General features: G+C 40.4%; 1 protein-coding gene across 2 annotated transcripts in view; it reads left to right on the top strand.

Annotated features, from left to right (window-relative positions):
- The window catches only part of CACNA1S (calcium voltage-gated channel subunit alpha1 S), an 89,906-nt gene extending 71,001 nt beyond the window's left edge, over positions 1 to 18,905 (top strand). For both annotated transcript variants that reach the window (XM_087719892.1, XM_087719891.1), the window contains 10 exons: positions 3,459 to 3,555; positions 3,954 to 4,056; positions 4,943 to 5,044; positions 5,237 to 5,361; positions 6,556 to 6,684; positions 7,391 to 7,599; positions 12,761 to 12,828; positions 13,121 to 13,224; positions 14,023 to 14,142; positions 18,307 to 18,905. In XM_087719892.1, the coding sequence (XP_087576018.1) occupies positions 3,459 to 3,555; positions 3,954 to 4,056; positions 4,943 to 5,044; positions 5,237 to 5,361; positions 6,556 to 6,684; positions 7,391 to 7,599; positions 12,761 to 12,828; positions 13,121 to 13,224; positions 14,023 to 14,142; positions 18,307 to 18,468 (1,219 nt within the window). In that variant the 3' untranslated portion in view covers positions 18,469 to 18,905. The remainder of the gene's footprint in view (positions 1 to 3,458; positions 3,556 to 3,953; positions 4,057 to 4,942; positions 5,045 to 5,236; positions 5,362 to 6,555; positions 6,685 to 7,390; positions 7,600 to 12,760; positions 12,829 to 13,120; positions 13,225 to 14,022; positions 14,143 to 18,306) is intronic.
- Positions 18,906 to 20,154: the final 1,249 nt, after the last annotated feature.

Below are 20,154 nucleotides of genomic sequence, written 5' to 3'. Positions count from 1 at the left end.
CTTTTGCAAGGGATTCCAGGAGTCGTCCCCTATTTCTACGACATCTTGGTATCGGCTGCAAATGAGGCGCAACTTTTAAAACGCGTTCAAACAGTTTTGGCCAGAATTAGAGACAAGGGTCTCTGCCTTAAAAAAGAAAAAATGTCAGATTAATGTACCAAAGGTTGAATTCCTCGGGTACCTGATCGATGGGTCTGGAATCCATCCAACCTCACAAAAAATTAAAGCTATTCAGGATGCCCCCACACCTCGCAATCAGACCAAACTGCAGGCGTTCCTTGGACTCCTTAATTTCTACAGCGTCTTTCTCAAATAGAAAGCCACCGTTGCTGAACCATTACATCACCTCCTCACCAAGAACGCGAAGTGGTCCTGGGGCAAAGCCGAGACTGCTGCATTTGCCGCAGTAAAATAACTCCTGTCAGCCGATTCCTTCCTAGTCCAATACAGCCAGACCTTACCGTTGGTGTTAACCTGTGACGCTTCCCCTTTTGGTGTCGGCGCTGTCCTTAACCACTGCATGCCTAACGGAACTGAAGCCCCTATTGCATTTTACTCCAGAACCTTGCCCACCACAGAGCGGAACTACAGCCAATTGGACTGCGAGGCTTTGGCTGCAGTGGCCGGAGTAAAAAGGTTCCACGAATATCTTTATGACCGGGATTTTGAACTGATTACAGACCACAAACCATTGTTGGGGTTACTGGCTGGGGATCGCCCCACCCCAGTATCATTATCCCCCCACATGACCAGGTGGACTATTTTCCTGGCTGCCTACTCCTACCATCTCATTCAGCACTTTAGGGCATGCGGATGCCTTGAGCCACTGCCCATTGCCTGAAGTTCTCACTGACCCCACCCCCGAGATGCCGGTCCTTCTCATTGACTGCCTGGAAACTGGACCTGTCCCATCCAGTGACGTTGCACGCCACTCTGCAAAAGGCTCCACAATAAAACAAATTTTGAACTGGGTATGGAGGGGGTGGCCCAAGGGGCCTGTGGAGCTGATTTCAAAATGTATTTTGCCAAACGTGATGAGTTGTCGATTGTTAACGGGTGTTTGCTGTGGGGGGACCGGGTAGTTATTCCCACCAAACTGTGCATTGCAGTATTAGAAGCTTTACACATAGGGCATCATGCCATTCAAGACTTTCCTAGCATCTCAGGGAATCAGGCATGCCCTGGTCGCGCCATTCCATCAGGCCTCCAATGGCCAGGTGGAGAGAATGGTGAGCTCTGCAAAAGAGGCCCTCGCTAGGATGGGCCCAGGTGATTGGCAAACATGGAATGACCACTATTTACTGATCCAACACATCACACCCAGTGCCCCCATTGGGAGAAGCCCCTCCGAACTTCTCATGGGGCAGCGTCTAAGGTCACACTTAGACCAGTTACATCCAAATTATTCTACCTTATCACCCCCAGACTCCATAAGCAAGATTCAATCTTTTACCATAGGAGATTCAGTCTACACCCACAACTACACCGGGGGAAGATTGTGGATTCCTGCCACAGTAATAGGCATTACCGGCCCTCGATCATATCTGGTAGAACTCGAGGACAGTAGAAATTGGAGAAGGCCTATTGACCAACTCCGTAGCCGCATTTCCAACTCCACGCTTAGACAAACAATGGTAACTCCTGCACGAGCTAGCCAAAGCCCTATGCAAACAGAACAAAATAACAATCCTTCTACGTCCAACTCAAGCCCAAGAGTATCGGAAGACTTATCTGATTTTGATGCAAGCCCGCAGCGAGCTCAAGGAAGTTAACTCCAGAAGCTCCAGCCGCGGCCTGTGAAAAATTCCAGGAGTTTCCACCAGCCAGACTTGCAGAGTGAACAAGTCCGTCTGACTTGTTCAAGGGAACCACTCCTACTGAACTGCGTAGGTCAGGCAGAGCTACACAAAAGCCCACCTACCTGCGTGACTATGTCACCAGTTGGGTTGTTCTATCCTAGAGGGGAGGGGTGTTAGATATTCCCCCCCCCCGACAGTGGTTTCCACCAAGTTCCTCTGTTTTGGTGGGAATAGAGGTTTAATCCCATTGGTCAAAGGGTCTGACAGATCCCTTTAAAAGAGGCTGCTGTCCGACCCTTCCTCATTGGATGTGTACCTGACTTGCAATAAAGAGCTCTTGTTACTGAAGCCTTTGTGTGCCTATCCTTTACCGGATCTAACAGCATCCATCAACAACTTTGCTAATCAATGTTTTAAAGATATTGAACAATAAATTTAAAATGACTAGCTGTTCTGGAGACAGAGAAAGTCCTGATTATTACTTTGCTGCATTAGATGTAAAAATGGATTTTCCAAGAATAGGTATCATCAAGGACCATTCATGGAATTATAGGTGTTCAATATCCTTTGATAAATATTTTTTCTTAAGAGTTATCTTTCACAAGTTATATTTTATATAAAAAGCATGTGTTTATCATACGGCAACAAGTGCTGAAAAGATTTTATTGCTTGAGGCACCCAAGAGATTGTTCTCCCCCAAATCTGTATCTTAAATAGGTTAACTATTTCAACATGAGATAGTGTCTTCTATAATATCTAACACAAGCTAGTGTAAAAGCCTGACTGTATAAATCTGTCCACCATAGAGGAGCAAACAAGAGGCTGTCACTATTACTCCCAACATTCATGCCTTAATGGGATTGTCTGATTTTTCCTTCTGTTAGGCAATCTTGCAAAGAAACTGAGTTTAGTCACGATCTTCCACTGAAAGTTAAGATTTCAAACTCATGTTTTGTCAGTGATATGAAGATACTGTCTGGGACAACATATTTGCTAAATATTTTCTAAATATTTTCTAAATATTATTTTCTAAATATTATTTTCTAAATATTATTTTCTAAATATTATTTGCTAAATATTTGCTAAATATTTGCTAAATGTTAAAGCATACTTTATTATGCTAAAGTATGCCTTGTTTAGCCATGATTTACTGACCAAATCACTATTGGCTTGATTTGTACCTTATGCAAGCCATAAACTCTGGTCTGCAAACTGTAACAACAGGGTCTGCATCAAATGCTGATCCAAACAAACCATGCTGTGGCTTTGTGGGTTGTTTGAAGCAAATAATGACCTTTCTCAACCTGCTTATATTGTTTTATTTGCATATCGCAATGAGACTTGTAAAGAGTGTCAACCTACAAGGCTTGAAAGGAATTGAGAGATTCCTGGAGTTTGCATAGCTAATTTCCCAGTTTTGATTTGCTCCACAGGGAAAATTAGCAGCTTCTTCCAGGAATGTTTTATCACACATGCTGCAGGTCATGGACGATGCTAGCTGATCAAACACATAAAACCAAAATGTGTGCTGATTCACCTTGATTTTTTAAAAAATACCAAAGGGACATTAAATTGTGGCCTCTGCCTTCTGAATTAGGGATCAAAGTTCTATTTTTGCATCAGATGTATAAAATATGACTATGTTTGGTTTTGCCTCAGGGGCCGAATTAAGCATCTAGATGTGGTGACCCTGTTGAGACGAATCCAGCCTCCCCTGGGATTTGGGAAATTTTGTCCGCACCGTGTGGCTTGCAAGGTAATTGGCTAACAGACAATGTTTTCTTATAGATGCTATGTAGACCCCATTTCATTTCTGTTGTTACCCCAAATGGCACTGTAGTCCCCATAGGAAAGACTGGTGCTCCATCCTGTTTCTTAGTGTCCAATAAGTAATGAATATTAAAATGAATATGAGCACCAGTCCCAAAGCTTGGAAGACAGAAGCTTTGGTCCCGATGACTGACCCAGATTATTAAAATTTTGTTTGTATATGTAAAAGCTGCAATCACATATCATACAAAAGTAGGGTTTTTTTTTAACCATGGTTTATTGAGTGAATAAAAAATATATCAGATTGTGAAATAATACTACAGTATGTGTAAATCCAACCATAATGTTTTGTCTTTCTGGCATATATTTTTGTGTGTTTTGCAGCGCCTAGTGGGCATGAATATGCCGCTGAACAGTGATGGCACAGTTACTTTCAATGCCACACTCTTTGCTCTGGTGAGAACTGCTCTCAAGATCAAGACAGAAGGTAAAAGTGGAAACTGCCAATGTTATGTCATGAATAATTTCACTGCATTTTCTCGTTATTATTTCATGAATGGAAAAGAACATTAATCACCTTATATACCAATAGAAAAATAGCTGACACTAAAATCCATTACTGCACAATTACATAAGGCCAACAGTAGATGCTATAAATCAATAATAATTAATACCTTTCTAGTGCATTTAATCACAAGACCTCAACGAGTCAAGACTTCATCTGTCGTAAATTACAATAAGTAGTTTCAGTAGGGATGTGTGCCAACACACGGCTGCTAGAGCTCTAGGGCTTTAAAGAGCCTGAGTTTTCAAAAAACAAATACTAGCAAGTTCATCCATGACTAGGATTATAGAAGATTTGAACCACCCTAATATTTAAATTGATCTTTAGTTGCAGCCTTATTTAAGTAAAATAAGCCACCCATTGCCATTGAAAGTTGGTTGGCCTCTAAATTTAAATAAAGAAAGAAATTTGATATAAAATGCTAAATCATGAAACAGCCACATGCTAGTGGCAGAGAAGATATAGGGACACTTTGTTTCCAATGCTTCCAAAGTTTGGATATTCATTATTGGTAAAGAAAACCAGAGTTAGCCATCATAAAGGACTTTGAGACTTTATCTGCATTTTGAGTCATGTAATTCTGTATGAAAGAGCACATATACATAACTTTTTGTTCAAGGTTTTTCAAGCTCTATTTATCATAGTGTAGGGTTTCCTGCTTGGGAGCAGGATTGGACGAGCTGACTTGCAAGTCCCTTCCAACTCTGTTATTCTGTTATTCTGGTTTGATTTAGTTAAGCTACAGTTGAACTCTGAATATTAAGCTATGTACTGGTATAAATCATTTTGTATGATGGGTGCTTTGTAGGCAACTTTGAGAAAGCCAATGAAGAACTGAGGATGATTATTAAAAAAATCTGGAAGAGAACCAGCATGAAGCTTTTAGATCAAGTCATTCCACCAATTGGAGGTGAGTCATCAGACTATCAAAAGACTTTTGATCTTCATTTACATTTCTGGTGCTTGTGAAGAAGCTTTTGACTGATCTACTTATAAATTCTCATAAAATTTCATGTCTAGAAAGTAGCTTGGTACATGAATTAATACGTACTGTGCATCTCTTACATGATTACAATGCCTTAATTTGTATATATTCTTCTAGATGATGAAGTTACTGTGGGAAAGTTTTATGCCACTTTCCTCATCCAGGAGCACTTCAGAAAATTTATTAAGCACCAGGAAGAATATTATGGATATCGACCTAAGAAAAATGCTGTTGAAATCCAGGTAAATGGGAAACTGGTATGAGAAATACTGCATATTTTCATAACTTCTTAACAAGCAGAAATATTTCAACCTACAGTGGAGTGAGGGCTAGTGAAAATTTATCTGTTCTGGCATTGGGCTTAAATTTGTATCCTAGGATATGTGCATGAATTATATGTACATATATGTTTTGAGGCTCTTTTAAGAGCTACTGTATGTACTAATATCTTTGAGAAATGTATTATGATTTCTTATCAATCTATCTTATTTCCTCTAACTGCTTATAATCAAGTCTTTCTTCAACACTATATGTTTGCTCTGGTCTGAAATTGACCCTCCTTTAGGCAACATGTACTATACAGTATATGTGAGTCTATACAAACCTGAGCAAAGTGTTACGTATCATAATATTCTTAATTCCCTATCTACGTGGAAAAGGAATAAGTTATAAAACAATTTTGCTTTATTCCAAAGTTCTGATTTATGGTTTTATATATATAGCCAATCTGTCTTTAAAGAAGTTCTAGAATTTGTGTTTTGCATGCTTAGCAATTGATTTAGAGCAGTATTAAGCAAACTAGATGCTCAGATATCTACTCATATTATCCCTTAACTGATATAAATAATGCAATGAGACTGTGTAGAGCTATTGGGAATCCAGAAAACCAAAGAAATAGTATTTCAGACTGATCTTGCTACATTGTAAAGAGCCTTAAAAACAATAATCAACATAACTGGGTTTAGAGCCAAGAGCTGGTGTTATTCTGCAGTCGTGTGATTTGTCCCGTCAGCAGTTGAATTACTGGTTTCTACCCCAATTGCTTTCTATCTTGTTGAGCCATGCTCAGAACTAGCAACAACACATTAGTTGCAGTGGTGTATTAACCATTAAGCAGACTAAGCCCGTGCTTAGGGCACCAGGCCCAAGGGGGCACTACAAAGTTGAGAAAGAAAAAAAACCTCAATGAAGATTTATACAGTATATACAAAGGAGGGGGGCACCAAGATTTGTCAGTGCTAGGGCACCAGTGAGCCTTAATCCGCCACTGACTGATTGCATTACATTTGTCCAATTGAGAGGGGATCAGGAGAATAAGATTGGGAGGAGAAAGTTAATAATTCTTGGAGGCTATATAGTATCCGCTCCATCCCTTTCCCATTTTGGTATGAATGGGTCCTTCCAATGCTAAAAGATTCCACTTCACTTCTCATAAGGCTGGCTTAAGGACCATTGAAGAGGAAGCTGCTCCTGAGATCAAAAGAGCAATCTCTGGGGATCTGACTGCAGAGGAGGAACTTGAAAGAGCCATGATAGAGGCAGCGATGGAGGAAGGCATCTACAGGGTGAGTATAAGAACAGAAGGGTTTAAGTGTATGGCAGATTTAAGAACAGATCTATTCTTTAATTAAAGCGGTCCCTTCTATCTACAAATTGCAGCAAACTGTATTTTTGCTGCTGTGACCTTTGCTTTCTTACAGATCATTCCCTCTTTCACTTTTGCCTTCATCCCCACATTAAAATCATTCATTGTCCAGAACATATACAGTTTCCTTGGCTTTATTCTACAATTTTGCTCAAAATTGTTCTCTGTTGTTACTCACAAAAATTATTCACCACAAATGTGAAATTGATAAATTGACCTTTCAGGCAGTGAAATGATATGAAGGAAAAGAAACACACACACACACACACACACACACACACACACACACTGGTCTTGTTGTATTTGGGTCTTTTCCAGTGTAAGATTGAGATTGTCTTGGCAACGTTTCGGTGAGGGTTCACTCACCATCCTCATCCCCAACAAGACCAGCATACCTACACCCGTGAAAATCTACGAAAACATATATATTATATATGTTATTTACATATTATATATGTAAACATTAAACACCTTTAATATAACATGTAGCTTGAGCCTTAGCTTACCAGAAGTGTAATTTCTTAAGTTTCTTCAGTTTCAGCTTCTTCAGTTCTCTGTTGCTGAAACACAAAATGGCTTTAGGAAAAACAAGGTGACTATCTTCACCCTTTCTCTCTTAAATTCAGAGAACAGGGGGCTTGTTTGGCCAAGTTGAGAACTTCATCGAGCCCAGCAGCCCCCTTCCACCACACATGGCAAACCAAAGACCTCTGCAGTTCACCGAGATGGGTAGTGAAGAATTAGATTCCCCAGTATTCATTGAGGACTTTCCACCTGCAAAAGGCACCAATGTGAACAACAGCAACAGTAATGCTAACAACAATGCAACAATACGGTAAGAATTAAAGTTGGGATTAAAAAAATGGGAACAGTAGTTAGGATCAGGATCCAAAATTGGATAGTAATGCTCATTTCAGAATATTTATTTATTTATCTATTTATCTATTTATCTATTTATCTATTTATCTATTTATCTATTTATCTATTTATCTATTTATCTATTTATCTATTTATCTATTTATCTATTTATCTATCTATCTATCTATCTATCTATCTATCTATCTATCTATCTATCTATCTATCTATTTATCTATTTATCTATTTATTTAAAGCTTTTATATGCCGCCCAATCCCAAAGGACTCCAGGCGGCTTACAAGAAAATATAAAAAACATAACAACAATATAATTTAAAACAACAGTCATCCCTCATAAATTCATTCTAGTCGGGGCCGGACCTCAACAGTGAGGTCAACAGCCCCAGGCCTGCCGGAACAGCCAAGTTTTTACGACTTTCCTGAAGGCCATCAAAGTGGGTATGGTCCGGATTTCCAGGGGGAGCTGGTTCCAAAGAGTCGGAGCAGCCACCAAGAAGGCTCTCCTCCGAGGGCCCGCCAGCTGATATTGTTTGGCTGATGGCATCTGAAGGAGGCCCAATCTATGGGATCTTACTGGCCGCTGGGAGGTATGTGTCAACAGGCGGTCTTGAAGGTATCCTGGCCCTAAGCCATGTAGGGCTTTAAAGGTGATAACCAACACCTTGAATTGAGTCCAGAGACCAATAGGTAGCCAGTGCAGCTCACGGAGGATAGGTGTAACATGGGTGTACCTCGGCACACCTACTCTCACCTGCGTGGCCGCATTCTGAACTAACTGCAGTCTCTGAATGCTTTTCAAGGGTAGCCCCATGTAGAGCTCATTACAATAATCCAGCCTCGAGGTGACAAGGGCATGAGTGACCGTTAGAAGCGCATCCCGATCCAAATAGGGCTGCAATTGGTGCACCAGACGAACTTGGGCAAAAGCCCCCCTGGTCACAGCGGACAGATGATGTTCCAATTTCAGCTGCGAATCCAGGAGGACTCCCAAATTGCGAGCCCTCTCTGAGGGGCATAAATTTTCTCCCCCCAGGGTTAAGGATGGACTGTCCAAACAGTCCTTCGGGGGCAACATCCAAAGCCACTCAGTCTTATCGGGATTGAGCACAAGTTTGTTCGCCCCCATCCAGACCCTAACAGCCTCCAGACATCAGCACATCACGTCCACCGCTTCACTGAGCTGGCAAGGGGCAGAAAGATATAATTGAGTATCATCAGCATATTGATGATACTTTACCCCATGCTGTCACATGATCTCATCCAGAGGCTTCATGTAGATGTTAAATAGGAGGGGGGACAGGACCGAATCCTGCGGCACACCACTCGAGGGGCTTAGGGGTCAACCTCTGCCCCCAACCAACACCGACTGCGACCTATCAGAGAGGTAACAGGAGAACCACCGTAATACGGTGCCTCTCACTCCCACCTCCCCCAGGCGTCGCAGAAGGATACCATAGTCGATGGTATCGAAAGCCGCTGAGAGATCAAGAAGCACGAGGATAAAGGAATATCCTCTATCCCTGGCCCGCCAGAGATCATCGGTCAGGGCAACCAAAGCAGTTTCCGTGCTGTACCCGGGCCTGAAACCAGACTGAAAGGAGTCTAGATAATCCGTTTCATTCAAAGTCCGTCGGAGTTGAAGCGCCACCACCTTCTCAACAACCTTCCCTAAAAAAGGAAGGTTGGAGAAGGGATGATAGTTTTTCAAAACAGCTGGGTCCAGGGAAGGCTTCTTGAGGAGGGGTCTCACCACTGCTTCCTTTAATGGTTGCGGGAAAACCCCTCCTGCAAAGATGCGTTGATAGTCGTCTGGAGCCAGCCTTGTGTCACCTCTCTGCTGGCCGAAACCAGCCAGAAGGGGCACGGGTCCAATAAACAGGTGGAGGCACTCATCGCTCCCATGGCCTTGTCCACTTCCTCAGGGGTGACAAATTCAAACTCATCCCAAAAAATCTGATTAAGACTAGCCCTCGGCATCTCGGCTGGCATTGCCCAAACGGAGTCCAGGTCTGTCCGAATCTGAGTGATTTTATCCGACAGAAACTGAACAAACTCCTCAGCTCTTCCCTGCAAGGGTTTCCCCCACATCCTCACCTTTCAGGAGGGAGCAGGTCACCCTAAACAGGGCGGCTGGGCGAGATTCCACGGACGCAATAAGAGTGGAAAAATGCGTACATTTTGCCACCCGTATCGCCACTAGATAAGTCCTAATAAAGGCTCTTAATGGTGATCGATCAGACTCAGAGTTACTAGCCCTCCAACGTCGCTCTAGGCGTCTCTTTTGGCGCTTCATCTCCCAGAGTTCCTCGGCAAACCAAGGTGCCCTCCTGGATCTGCTGCCATGGAGAGGCCTCAAAGGCGCAATCCGATCCAATGCTCCAGCCGCCTCACTATTCCAGGCAGCGACCAAAGACTCAGCCGGATTGCGGACAAGGGAGTCAGGTATCTCTCCAAGCTCCCTCTAAAATCCCTCCGGGTCCATCAGGCGCCTGGGGAGGAACCACTTAATCGGCTCCATTTCCCTGCAATGGGGGGTAATGTCCTGAAGTCAAGCCTCAGCAAGGAATGATCTGACCATGACAAGGGCAAGGTCTCTATTCCCCTTAAATCAAGATCACGTCTCCACTGCCCCGAGAGAAATACAAGGTCAAGCATGTGTCCTGCCCTATGAGTCGGACCCTGAACTACCTGGGTCAGGTCCATGGTTGTCATGGAAGCCATGAACTCCTGTGCCCCATCTGAGCGTTCACCGAGAGACGGCAGATTAAAGTCCCCCAATACCATAAGTCTGGGGAACTCTACCGCCAACCCGGCTACTGCCTCTAGTAGCACAGGCAGGGCTGTCGTGACGCTAGGAGCTGGGAGGCAGGTACGTCAACAGCAAGCCCAATTGAACCCTTAGGTCCAACTTCAAGAGGAGAGACTCACACCCCACAATCTCTGGGGCAGGGATCCTGCAAGGAATCCGCTGGGAGAGATCATCCGTAGGCACGGGATCAGATACCATCAATATGCGGACGATACCCAGTTGTATCTGTCCGCCCCGTGCCATCTCAATGAAGCGGCAGACGTGATGAGCCGAGGCCTTGAGGCCGTTATGGACTGGATGAGGGTTAACAAGCTTGTGCTCAACCCAGAAAAGACCGAGTGGCTGTTGTGTTTCCCTCCCAAAGATTCGACCAATATTCCATCACTCAGGCTGGGGGGTCAAATTTTATACCCCTCAGAGAGGGTTCGCAACTTGGGAGTCCTCCTGGATCCACAGCTATCGTTTGACCACCACCTGACGGCGGTGTGACTAGGGGGGCATTCGCCCAGGTTCGCCTGGTGCGCCAGTTGCGACCCTACCTGAACCGGGAGGCACTCACAACAGTCACTCGGGCCCTTGTGACCTCTAGGCTGGAATACTGCAATGTGCTCTACATGGGGCTGCCCTTGAAGAGCATCTGGCGACTTCAGCTAGTACAGAACGCGGCCGCGCGAGCGATTGTGGGTGCACCTCGGTTCACCCACATAACACCTATCCTCCGCGAGCTGCGCTGGCTACCTGTCGATCTCCGGATGCGCTTCAAGGTGCTATTAGTCACCCATAAAGCCCTGCATGGTAGTGGATCTGGATACTTGAGAGACCGCCTCCTGCCAATTACCTCCCTGCGACCAATTAGATCTCACCGATTGGGCCTCCTCCGTATTCCATCGGCCAGCCAGTGCCGGCTGGCAACTACAAGGAGGAGGGCCTTCTCAGTAGTAGCCCCGACCGTTTGGAACGAACTCCCCGTGGAGATTCGTACCCTCACCACCGTCCAGGCCTTCCGCATAGCCCTGAAGAACTGGCTAGCCCGTCAGGCCTGGGGACAAGGATAGTTGCCCCTCCCGAATGATGAATGTATGTTGCTTATTACTTTTATTATATGTGTCTATGTCATTGTTGTATTTCCCCTCCCTGATTTTATGTGAGCCGCCCTGAGTCCCCTCAGGGAAAAGGGCGGCCTACAAATGTTAATAAACATTACAAACAAACATTACAAACATTACAAGGAACTAACGACATTCGGATGATAACTGCTACTCCTCCACCCCTTCCTGGTGTCGTGGTTGGTGGAGCACCTAAAACCCATCTGGGCACATTTCTGAGAGGGGAACACCCCCCTCTTGGCCCAGCCAGGTTTCGGTTATACATGCCAGGTCTGGAATAAATAATTAGGTGGGACCTAGAATGTTTTAAAGGTGTCCTTTTCCAAGCCATACAGGATGAAACAGAACAACAGCCTAACACATTGTGTAAAAGAAAAATAATGTTTTATGAAAAGGACTCCGCATTTACTACAAAAGATATAAATCAGGTTGCCTTAACCAATATTTCCAGGAATCATTTCCAGACATTATAGGTTAGCTTAATGCTCTCTCTGTCTGTCTTTGGAGTCTGCATATGTTCTATGGCTGGTTACAAAGACTAAAGTTCTTCACCAAAGATTTATGGCCAAACTCAATTAGGGCAGTTCCTATTAGGGACTAGTAATTAATTAAAGAACACAAAGTAGGAAAAATAGTTCTGGGAACAAAAGGATATAAACAGTGGAACAGAAGGATCTCTTCTGACACTATTGCTTCATTTATTTTTTTAAATTGGGATTAGCAATGAAGTGGCCAAAACTGCTAATGATTTCAAATTATTATTATATTATTAAAGCCAAAAGAAACAACAAAAGCATTCCAAAAATATTTTTTCAGACTGTGGAAATTATTGTAGAATTATAACAACTATTTTAGTTCAGTATAAATAGATGTAAACTGATGTCATATGATTGTGCAGTTCTTACCATGGTTTCACCTGAATTCAGCCATTCATAGTCAGTTTCTGGTAATCAGATTTTAAGGCACCATCATGTTTTGTAAACTAGTAAATCACAAATGGGCAACTTTGCATCAATTATCATAGATATACAAGAAAACAAATGATAAAATGGAAACGACCATCAGTATCTGATCAGGGTCCCAGAAGAGTTTTCCAGTATCCCAGGATAGTTTTTACATTTCACTTAAAAGCATTATCAAATGATCACTAATTAGTTGATTTGAATAGCGTACTAGGATTTAATCACCAGTGTTTTGTTTCACAGGATGACATATGAGAATGAATTGAACGACCAGAAGATGTTACCGCCATCTCCTCATTCATCTCACCTCAGTGAGTTCTGCCAACCCTCCTTCTGTATAATACACTCTTTCTTGTCCAAATGATGAAAGACTGCCCAAACCAGGAGATTTCCACTACAGGATTAGTCTCAAATTCTCTTGTTTTTGTGGCTGGAAGATAATTGTTGCTGTAACAAAATGATCTGCAAAATGATAATGCATATATTTACATATTTCTAGAACAAGAGTTATTAGCCTAATAAAAACATTATGTCATTTACTTGTAATTCAGCTATGTATCCCTATTATCATTACATCTTTTGTTTTTTTCTACTTTCCCCAAGTCAAACAATGTTCTATTCAAAATGAAAAGCAACAAGACAAAATGAGCAAATTATCAACAAACAATGTCAGGTGCTCTTCAAAGCGACAATTTTCTACTCAACAGGTAAATGTAAACTCAGATTGTTTAAGTTTTTTCACACTTGATTAACTTATCCACATTTGACTAGAAAAGAGACTTTCAATTTTATCAGCAATTGGCCATAATGGATATGTGAGTAGTTACTTCGCTAGAATATTTTTACTTTGCTCAGATGTAGGTTTTTCACAATAAAGAGAAAGTAATAGAATTTATATAGTATCGTATTACCCACCATTACTTTCTCTATAATGAAGGTTCTATAAAGCTGCTTTTAGCAAAGTGTTCCTTATAATACCTGTTAAAGATTACTATTTGCAGTTTTAGTCCACGTTATTGCTTACTGTTAAGTGAAGAGTAACATAATATTACCACTTAAACAGACATTCTGAATTGCCCATAATTTTCAGTTTTTCATCTGACTTAAAGAAATATTCTTTCTGAGTAGCAAAAAAGCAATGTTTCACCATATAAAAATGAAACTATGAAACATAATGGGAGAAAATATTAGAGGAGTAACTAAAAATAAGAATTTAGACTCTTATAACAAGATATTTTTCTATTGCATTGAACAGGTTGCTGTAAAAGGAGCATAAGCTCCGAGCATTTTTGTGTATATCTGGGAAGTATAAACAAAGTATTTTTTCCATATATATTTTTCATACATTGTTTATAACTCAGCAACTTGAACCACAATGCCACATTTAAAGGGATGGGGGGAATAGTTACACCTTGCATTTTTCAGGGTTTTTCTTAAACTATGGCAGTGAAGTCAAAGGATTTCCATGCAGATAGTTTCATTTTTTTAATCTACAATTTCTCAAGAACATTGTCACTCAAGATGCAGATCATGGTGAAGTTTTATCATCTACACGCAACAGTGGAGAAAGCACTTCAAGGAACCCAGAAGCCCCAACTCCAGCCACTCTTCAATTCATTCAAGAGGTAGATCAGTGTGCAAATAGTTGGGGTCTGTATAAGATTAAGGATATACAGTGAATAGGAATATAATGATTGGGTTCATGCATTACACTAAGCCATAATTTGCTCATCTGTTGCTTATTAAATAAACCATAACTGGTTAAGTTCACCCAGATTTTAAACCCTGACAAGCTGCAGTGCCTGACTCTGAATAACAGATTGAGATATAAACTATTGTGTATGAATCACAGTAGGTGGGATCTAGTTTAGAAATGACAAATGAGGTAGGATTGGTTTAAAATGTCAATAATTTTGAAGCAGCTCTACCTTGATTAATTTTTTTAAAGTAGCTACCAGTATGTCATGCCATATAAAACCTCAAATACATTTTATTCAAGAGCAGACAGAGTTGGATTAAAAAGCCCCAGCTCATTCTTATATTCAGGGGCATTGAGGAGGGAAATTGCATAGGATTTATTAAATAATCTGTTAAAATTATGGAATTTTAATATGCAACAGTTCCTTCATTAAGCATAAATTGATGGCAGGGGAAGCTGGTGGGTTTTTTTTCTTTTTCCAAGATCATAACTTGAGAAAACATAACTTGAGAGACAGAGATTCTTCCCCATTTGCTTCCCCAGTCTTTAGACCAATATTTCTCAATTTGTGTGGACTTCAACTCCCAGAATTCCCCAGGCATTGCACACATCTTAAAGTTGCTGAGGTTGAGAAACACTAGTCTAGACAAAAACTATGAGCAGGCATGAATAGGTATGTCAGTATCAAAGTGAACATATTCCAATTGGGTTTTTCTATGACTCTTATGCTAAACTGTAGGATTGTGAGGTTTTCAGAGCTGGTTTGGATTGGAATCAGTGTTTGAGAATGTGAGCATGAATACAGCACTTCTCTACAATTCATTAAAAGCATGACAACTTTTCCCCAGATTGTGTGGCTACTTTAAGAGAGACTCTGCTGCACTTATGTGATGTGGTGCTGCAGCAGTAGTGAAATTCAAATTGTTTACTACTGGTCCTGTGGGCGTGGCTTGGTGGGTGTGGCTTGGTAGGCATGGTAGGGAAGGATACTGCAAAATCTCCATTCCCACCCCACTCTGGGGCCAACCAGAGGTGGCATTTGCCCGTTCTCTGAACTACTCAAAATTTCCGCTACCAGTTCTCCAGAACCTGCTGGATTTCACCCGTGTGCTGCAATCATGTATTCTGAACCACCTGTCTTGAACTGAATCTGAAATATTGCACAGCCTCCTTAATAGGTATTATAGGAATCACCTGGAGGACACCAGCTCAACCTAGCTAAGATATTGATTGAAAATTCCTGGAAGCTTTCCAAATACCTAAGGAAACTCTATGTTTTATGAATTCGGTTTCCCTTCAAAAGGCTGACTAAAAGTCAAGATTGACTTTTATGAATCCCAGGGAACCACCCGAAAACTATCCTATAAAGGATAAGATTCCTGATATATTTTAGTAAATGAAATCTATGTTTTATTTTGAACTGAAACTGACTTGTTCTGATTTGGTGCTGCTGAATTCTTTAATAAATGAACAGAACCAGGTTGGGAGTTGATCTATCCTTCTGCCTGGCCTGCGGAGTGGTTTTATCCATATAATGGCTGCTAGGGTATATGCTGCCTTAGTTATAAATCTCATGAGTACTGTGGTGGCATTTAATTGTTTTCTGAAATATATGACAAAAAAATCCTATTTTATGGAATGGAAGTATAGATACCTCCGATTGTAAAAAAAAAAAGGTTTGATTTTGAAATATTTCTGTCTCATAAAGGCTTGTCTATATTTTTAAAATTGATATAACAGGACAGTTGCAGTCTGCCATTGCTCTTAATTTTTTTCTAATCCATAAACAAAGGAGAATTCTTCCTGATCACAGGACAGCATTCAGCCTTCCATGGTTATTGTGAAGTACTACTGGGGGAGGTGGGATTCTGGGAGTTGAAGGGGCATGCTGCCTGGGGAATTTGTGGGGGTTGAAGTCCACACATTTTTAAGTTGCCAGGTTTGAAAAACACTGATTTAAAGTAAAAATTGCCCTTTTTGTAAGCCAACATTGGTTGTCTCTTTTTCTTTCACTTCCCAAACACTCAATTCTGCTAGTAAAGAGATGCAAATTGGATTTATACATCATATTAATACATAATAGTAAGCCTTTGGGGGAGGGGCTTAACATGTATTAACACAGGCATTGTAGTGAACTCAAGAAATCAAATTAAAATTAATCTGATACGTTTGCTATACAACATGATATGCAGTAACAGAGGAATAAGAAATGATTATTTGGTTGTAAATAAATAATATGTATATAATTAAATACAATGTTATCATATGAGGATGCTTACAGGAAGATTTTTTTCTTTTTTTACTAAGTATAAATATTAAAAAAGAAACCATATTGAAAAAATGGAGAGGAAATTGGAAAATACGCCCAAGGAGAATAATTAACTGAAGCACTAATGAGAGAGTTAAACATTTGGGGTGCTTAATGTTATATAACTATGTAAAATTAGTATTAGTTAAGCGGGAAACTTGAATCCAGCTCACACTTTGTCAAAAAAATATGCTTTTTTGGGTGTGTGGGTGTCAAACAATGGAATTTTGAAATACGTATACCATTAAAAAGAGGATGTATGTAAAATTATAATTATGAAAGATGTTTATTGGAATGTAATTATCAATACCAGCAAATATTAAATGTTGTGCTCAGATGCTGGAATACATCATGTAAATTAATTGGAGAGAGCGGAAAGGAAAGGTAGAGGCAAGGAGGAAGAGAGGAGACAGGAGAGAGGGAACTAGAAGGGAGAAGAGAAGTAGAGAAAGGAGTGGAAAGAGGAGAGAGGAGGAGAGAGGAAAGGGAAGTAGAGAAGAGAAGGACGGCAGAGGGAACAAAGGAGGTAGGGAGGAGGAGAGAGGGAGAGGAGATAGGGTACAATATGGTGTATTGAAAACAGAAGAGCAAATGATAGGTGTTCTGGGTCGAGAGAATGATATAATAATGGACAATACAAAATAATTTCTGTTCAGATGTAATGCTATACTTGTGGTTATATGCATGAAATTAAAAAAAAAATTTTTTCAAGAAATCAAATTAAGAGTTAGAATAATATTACAGTATTAATAATTTACAGTATCAACCTTGTCAACTCTCAGACTTCCTCTCTCCTCTATGTATTCAAAATGAACAGTGATTAATTTTATATGTATTTATATGTTAGGTTGTAGATATATACATATGTATGTATATAGGATATCCATATGTGTGTTATGTATGTGTACACTTTTGAGAGTAGGCAACAGAATTTCATTTTTAATGTGTGCCAGAGTGCCCAGAGGAAAAAAATGACAATAAAGATTATCTTATTTTATTGTAAGCCAGGCACTAGTAAATGCTGTAGTTGCAAATCCTTGCTTGGGGGAAGATTTGATTTGTAGCTAGTCCTCATTTAACAACCACTTTTTCAGTGATGGTTACAACACATTGCAACTTACAACAATGTTGAATATATTTGCACCTTTTCTTTGTAATTGTGGCTGTCATAATAGCCCTGCAGTCATGATGGTGATTCAGTTAATTGGCTTGCAATTTTGACAGCCACAGCTTTCCAGTCAAGTGATGGTCACTTGACTGCATCTTGGCGATCTTCAGTGTTAGCTTCAAAAAAGCAAAATCAATGGGCAGGAAGTAATGATCGGGCCTAATGATTGCATGGGATTCACTTAACAATGGCAACCAGAACTGCCACCACCGCTGTTGTAAGTAGGCATGTCATGTGATATGCTTTACAACTGCATTGCTTAGCAATTAAGTTACTGATCCTAATTGCGTTTGTTAATTGAGGACTACGTTCAGATGATCTCAAAGATACCTTCCAGCAGTAGGATACTTTGAAATACCTGAGAAGATATAGGCCATTCTCATTCATTCGCCATGGTGGCAGTGGTTAGAGTGCAGTAGTGCAAGCTACTTCAGCTGCCTGCCGGCTGCCTGCAATTTGACAATTCAGATCTCACCAGGCTCAAGGTTGACTCAGCCTTCCATCCTTCTGACTTGGGTAAAATGAGGGCCCATATTGTTGGGGGGCCATATGCTGACTATGATTTAATTTTATTTTACCCAAACGCTAATCCTTTCCCCCCCTCTTCAATGCAGGCACTGGCCTCTGAGGGACTTTGTTTCCTAGCTAAAGATGATTCTTTTCTGAAGCTGACAAGAAATGAGATGGTTGCAGCCTTCCAAGCAGAACTGACAGATGTGGAAGACACAGCTGCCATGCTGTTGGAGAGACGGAAAAGCTCAGCTTCATCTCTATAAAGGGCCTATAACATGGCCTTTCCACTGGGTTTTTTTTTTTGGCAGTATTGCTCTATAGTGGTAGCCACTTTTGTTGTTTTGGGGTGATTACCATGAAAACGCTACACAATCTGCTCATGGTGACCTGATTGATTTCCAGCCTGATAGGCAAGCAGAAGAGATGGCAGATGGAAAAAGGAGAGGGTTTTTTGGCTGCCTTAGGAGAGATTTTAAGAATGGATTCCTAGAGAGATTTGCACAGGTGAAAAGAGAATCTGTTGCTCGTCCAGGTCTCATAACATCTATAGCCTGTAATTTAGATGGAGTATCACATACTTCCAAAGTATTGTAACATTTCTTCCCTTTGGCAGTTTGCAAGGATTCTGAAAAATGCCTTTAAATTATATTGGAGAAAATGGAGAAAAAGCAAAAATGATTAAAAAATAACACTTTTAATAAACAGAAAGTACCCAAATGGTTTTTTTTATACATTTGAATTTTCATTGATATATTTTAAACTTCAAAAGATTTGAATGTAGTTTAAATGGTTGTTACAAACAGTGAAATTGAGAGACTGATCAGTTTGCTTGGTTGGTTTTTGTTTTTTTAGAAAAATGGTGTATATAGACATTCATTCATACAATCCAATATAGGGAAGAAGAATTTTACTGCTTATTTATATTAAATCTCCAAGCTGGTATAAAGCCATTGACAAAATATACGGTATTTTACCCAGTACAAGGTACTTCAATTTTGAAGCATGTGTCTCAACATTTAAATTACACTTTATACATTTTACATTATGTATGAATTTGGACTTTTATCTCATTTTATTCCTAGGGTTCATAATAGTTTGCAATTTTGGGACTCCATTGAAATTTTAGAAATTAAAGACCTTTAAATTAAAACATTCATACTTTAAAAGATTACATGTAATTTCCAAATCTATATTTAGAAAGTTGTTCAACTTTGTTCCAACTATAGTGAGTTAGGAAATCTGTAAATTTAAATTCCAACTCTTTACATTATAGAATTCAGATCTTTAAATCACTGCATATTCTTGGTTTATATTTTGTTGTTCAGATTGTGTTATATTAGGTTTATCCAGTTTCTATAAACTTTTTAAAAATCACATTCTGCTTTAATAGTAGCAGCTTAATCTGCTATAATTTTAGTATATGAAAGATGGAATATCAATGATAAATTTATAACTTTTTAAATCTTCTGATTGCTTTACATAAATGAAATGGCTATGAAAGGCAATTTTTTTTCTCATCAGTTAGCACCTCTGCTGTAAAAGCAGCCAAAAATAGCTAAATCCCTTTACAAGGCAGCCAAAGCTATTGCTTAGCTGTAGCTTTCTGTCAGTGCACCTGCCACGTCATCTTCACCTCCTTTATATAATAAGAATCCAATCCCTGCAGCCAGCTTCTTCCAGAACAGGTTTCCTCTCAAGGTTAATAGATATTCAAATGAGAAATTATGCATCCCAGGAGAGGTATTGAATCAACAGAGCCTAGCTGCTCTCTGGGTTTTTATTTGTTAACTCGTAAAAGGAGAATGGATAAAGGGATGCTTATGAAAAAGGGGGTTGGGATTGTTAAAGCAAATCCTTTTCTCTCTGGAGGCCAAACTCTGATTACAGTCTGCTTGAGCTACTGGAAACCCTGGAGCAATAAGCAACCATCTCTCCAGCTGTCCAAGGAA

The sequence above is a fragment of the Thamnophis sirtalis genome, unplaced genomic scaffold, assembly GCF_051295495.1.
Source record: "Thamnophis sirtalis isolate CommonGarterSnake01/CBP01778 unplaced genomic scaffold, rThaSir2_p1.2 scaffold_7, whole genome shotgun sequence".
In the NCBI taxonomy this organism is placed as follows: domain Eukaryota; kingdom Metazoa; phylum Chordata; class Lepidosauria; order Squamata; family Natricidae; genus Thamnophis; species Thamnophis sirtalis.
Note: the sequence above shows the minus strand (reverse complement) of the source record. Positions and strands in the feature narration are given on the sequence as shown.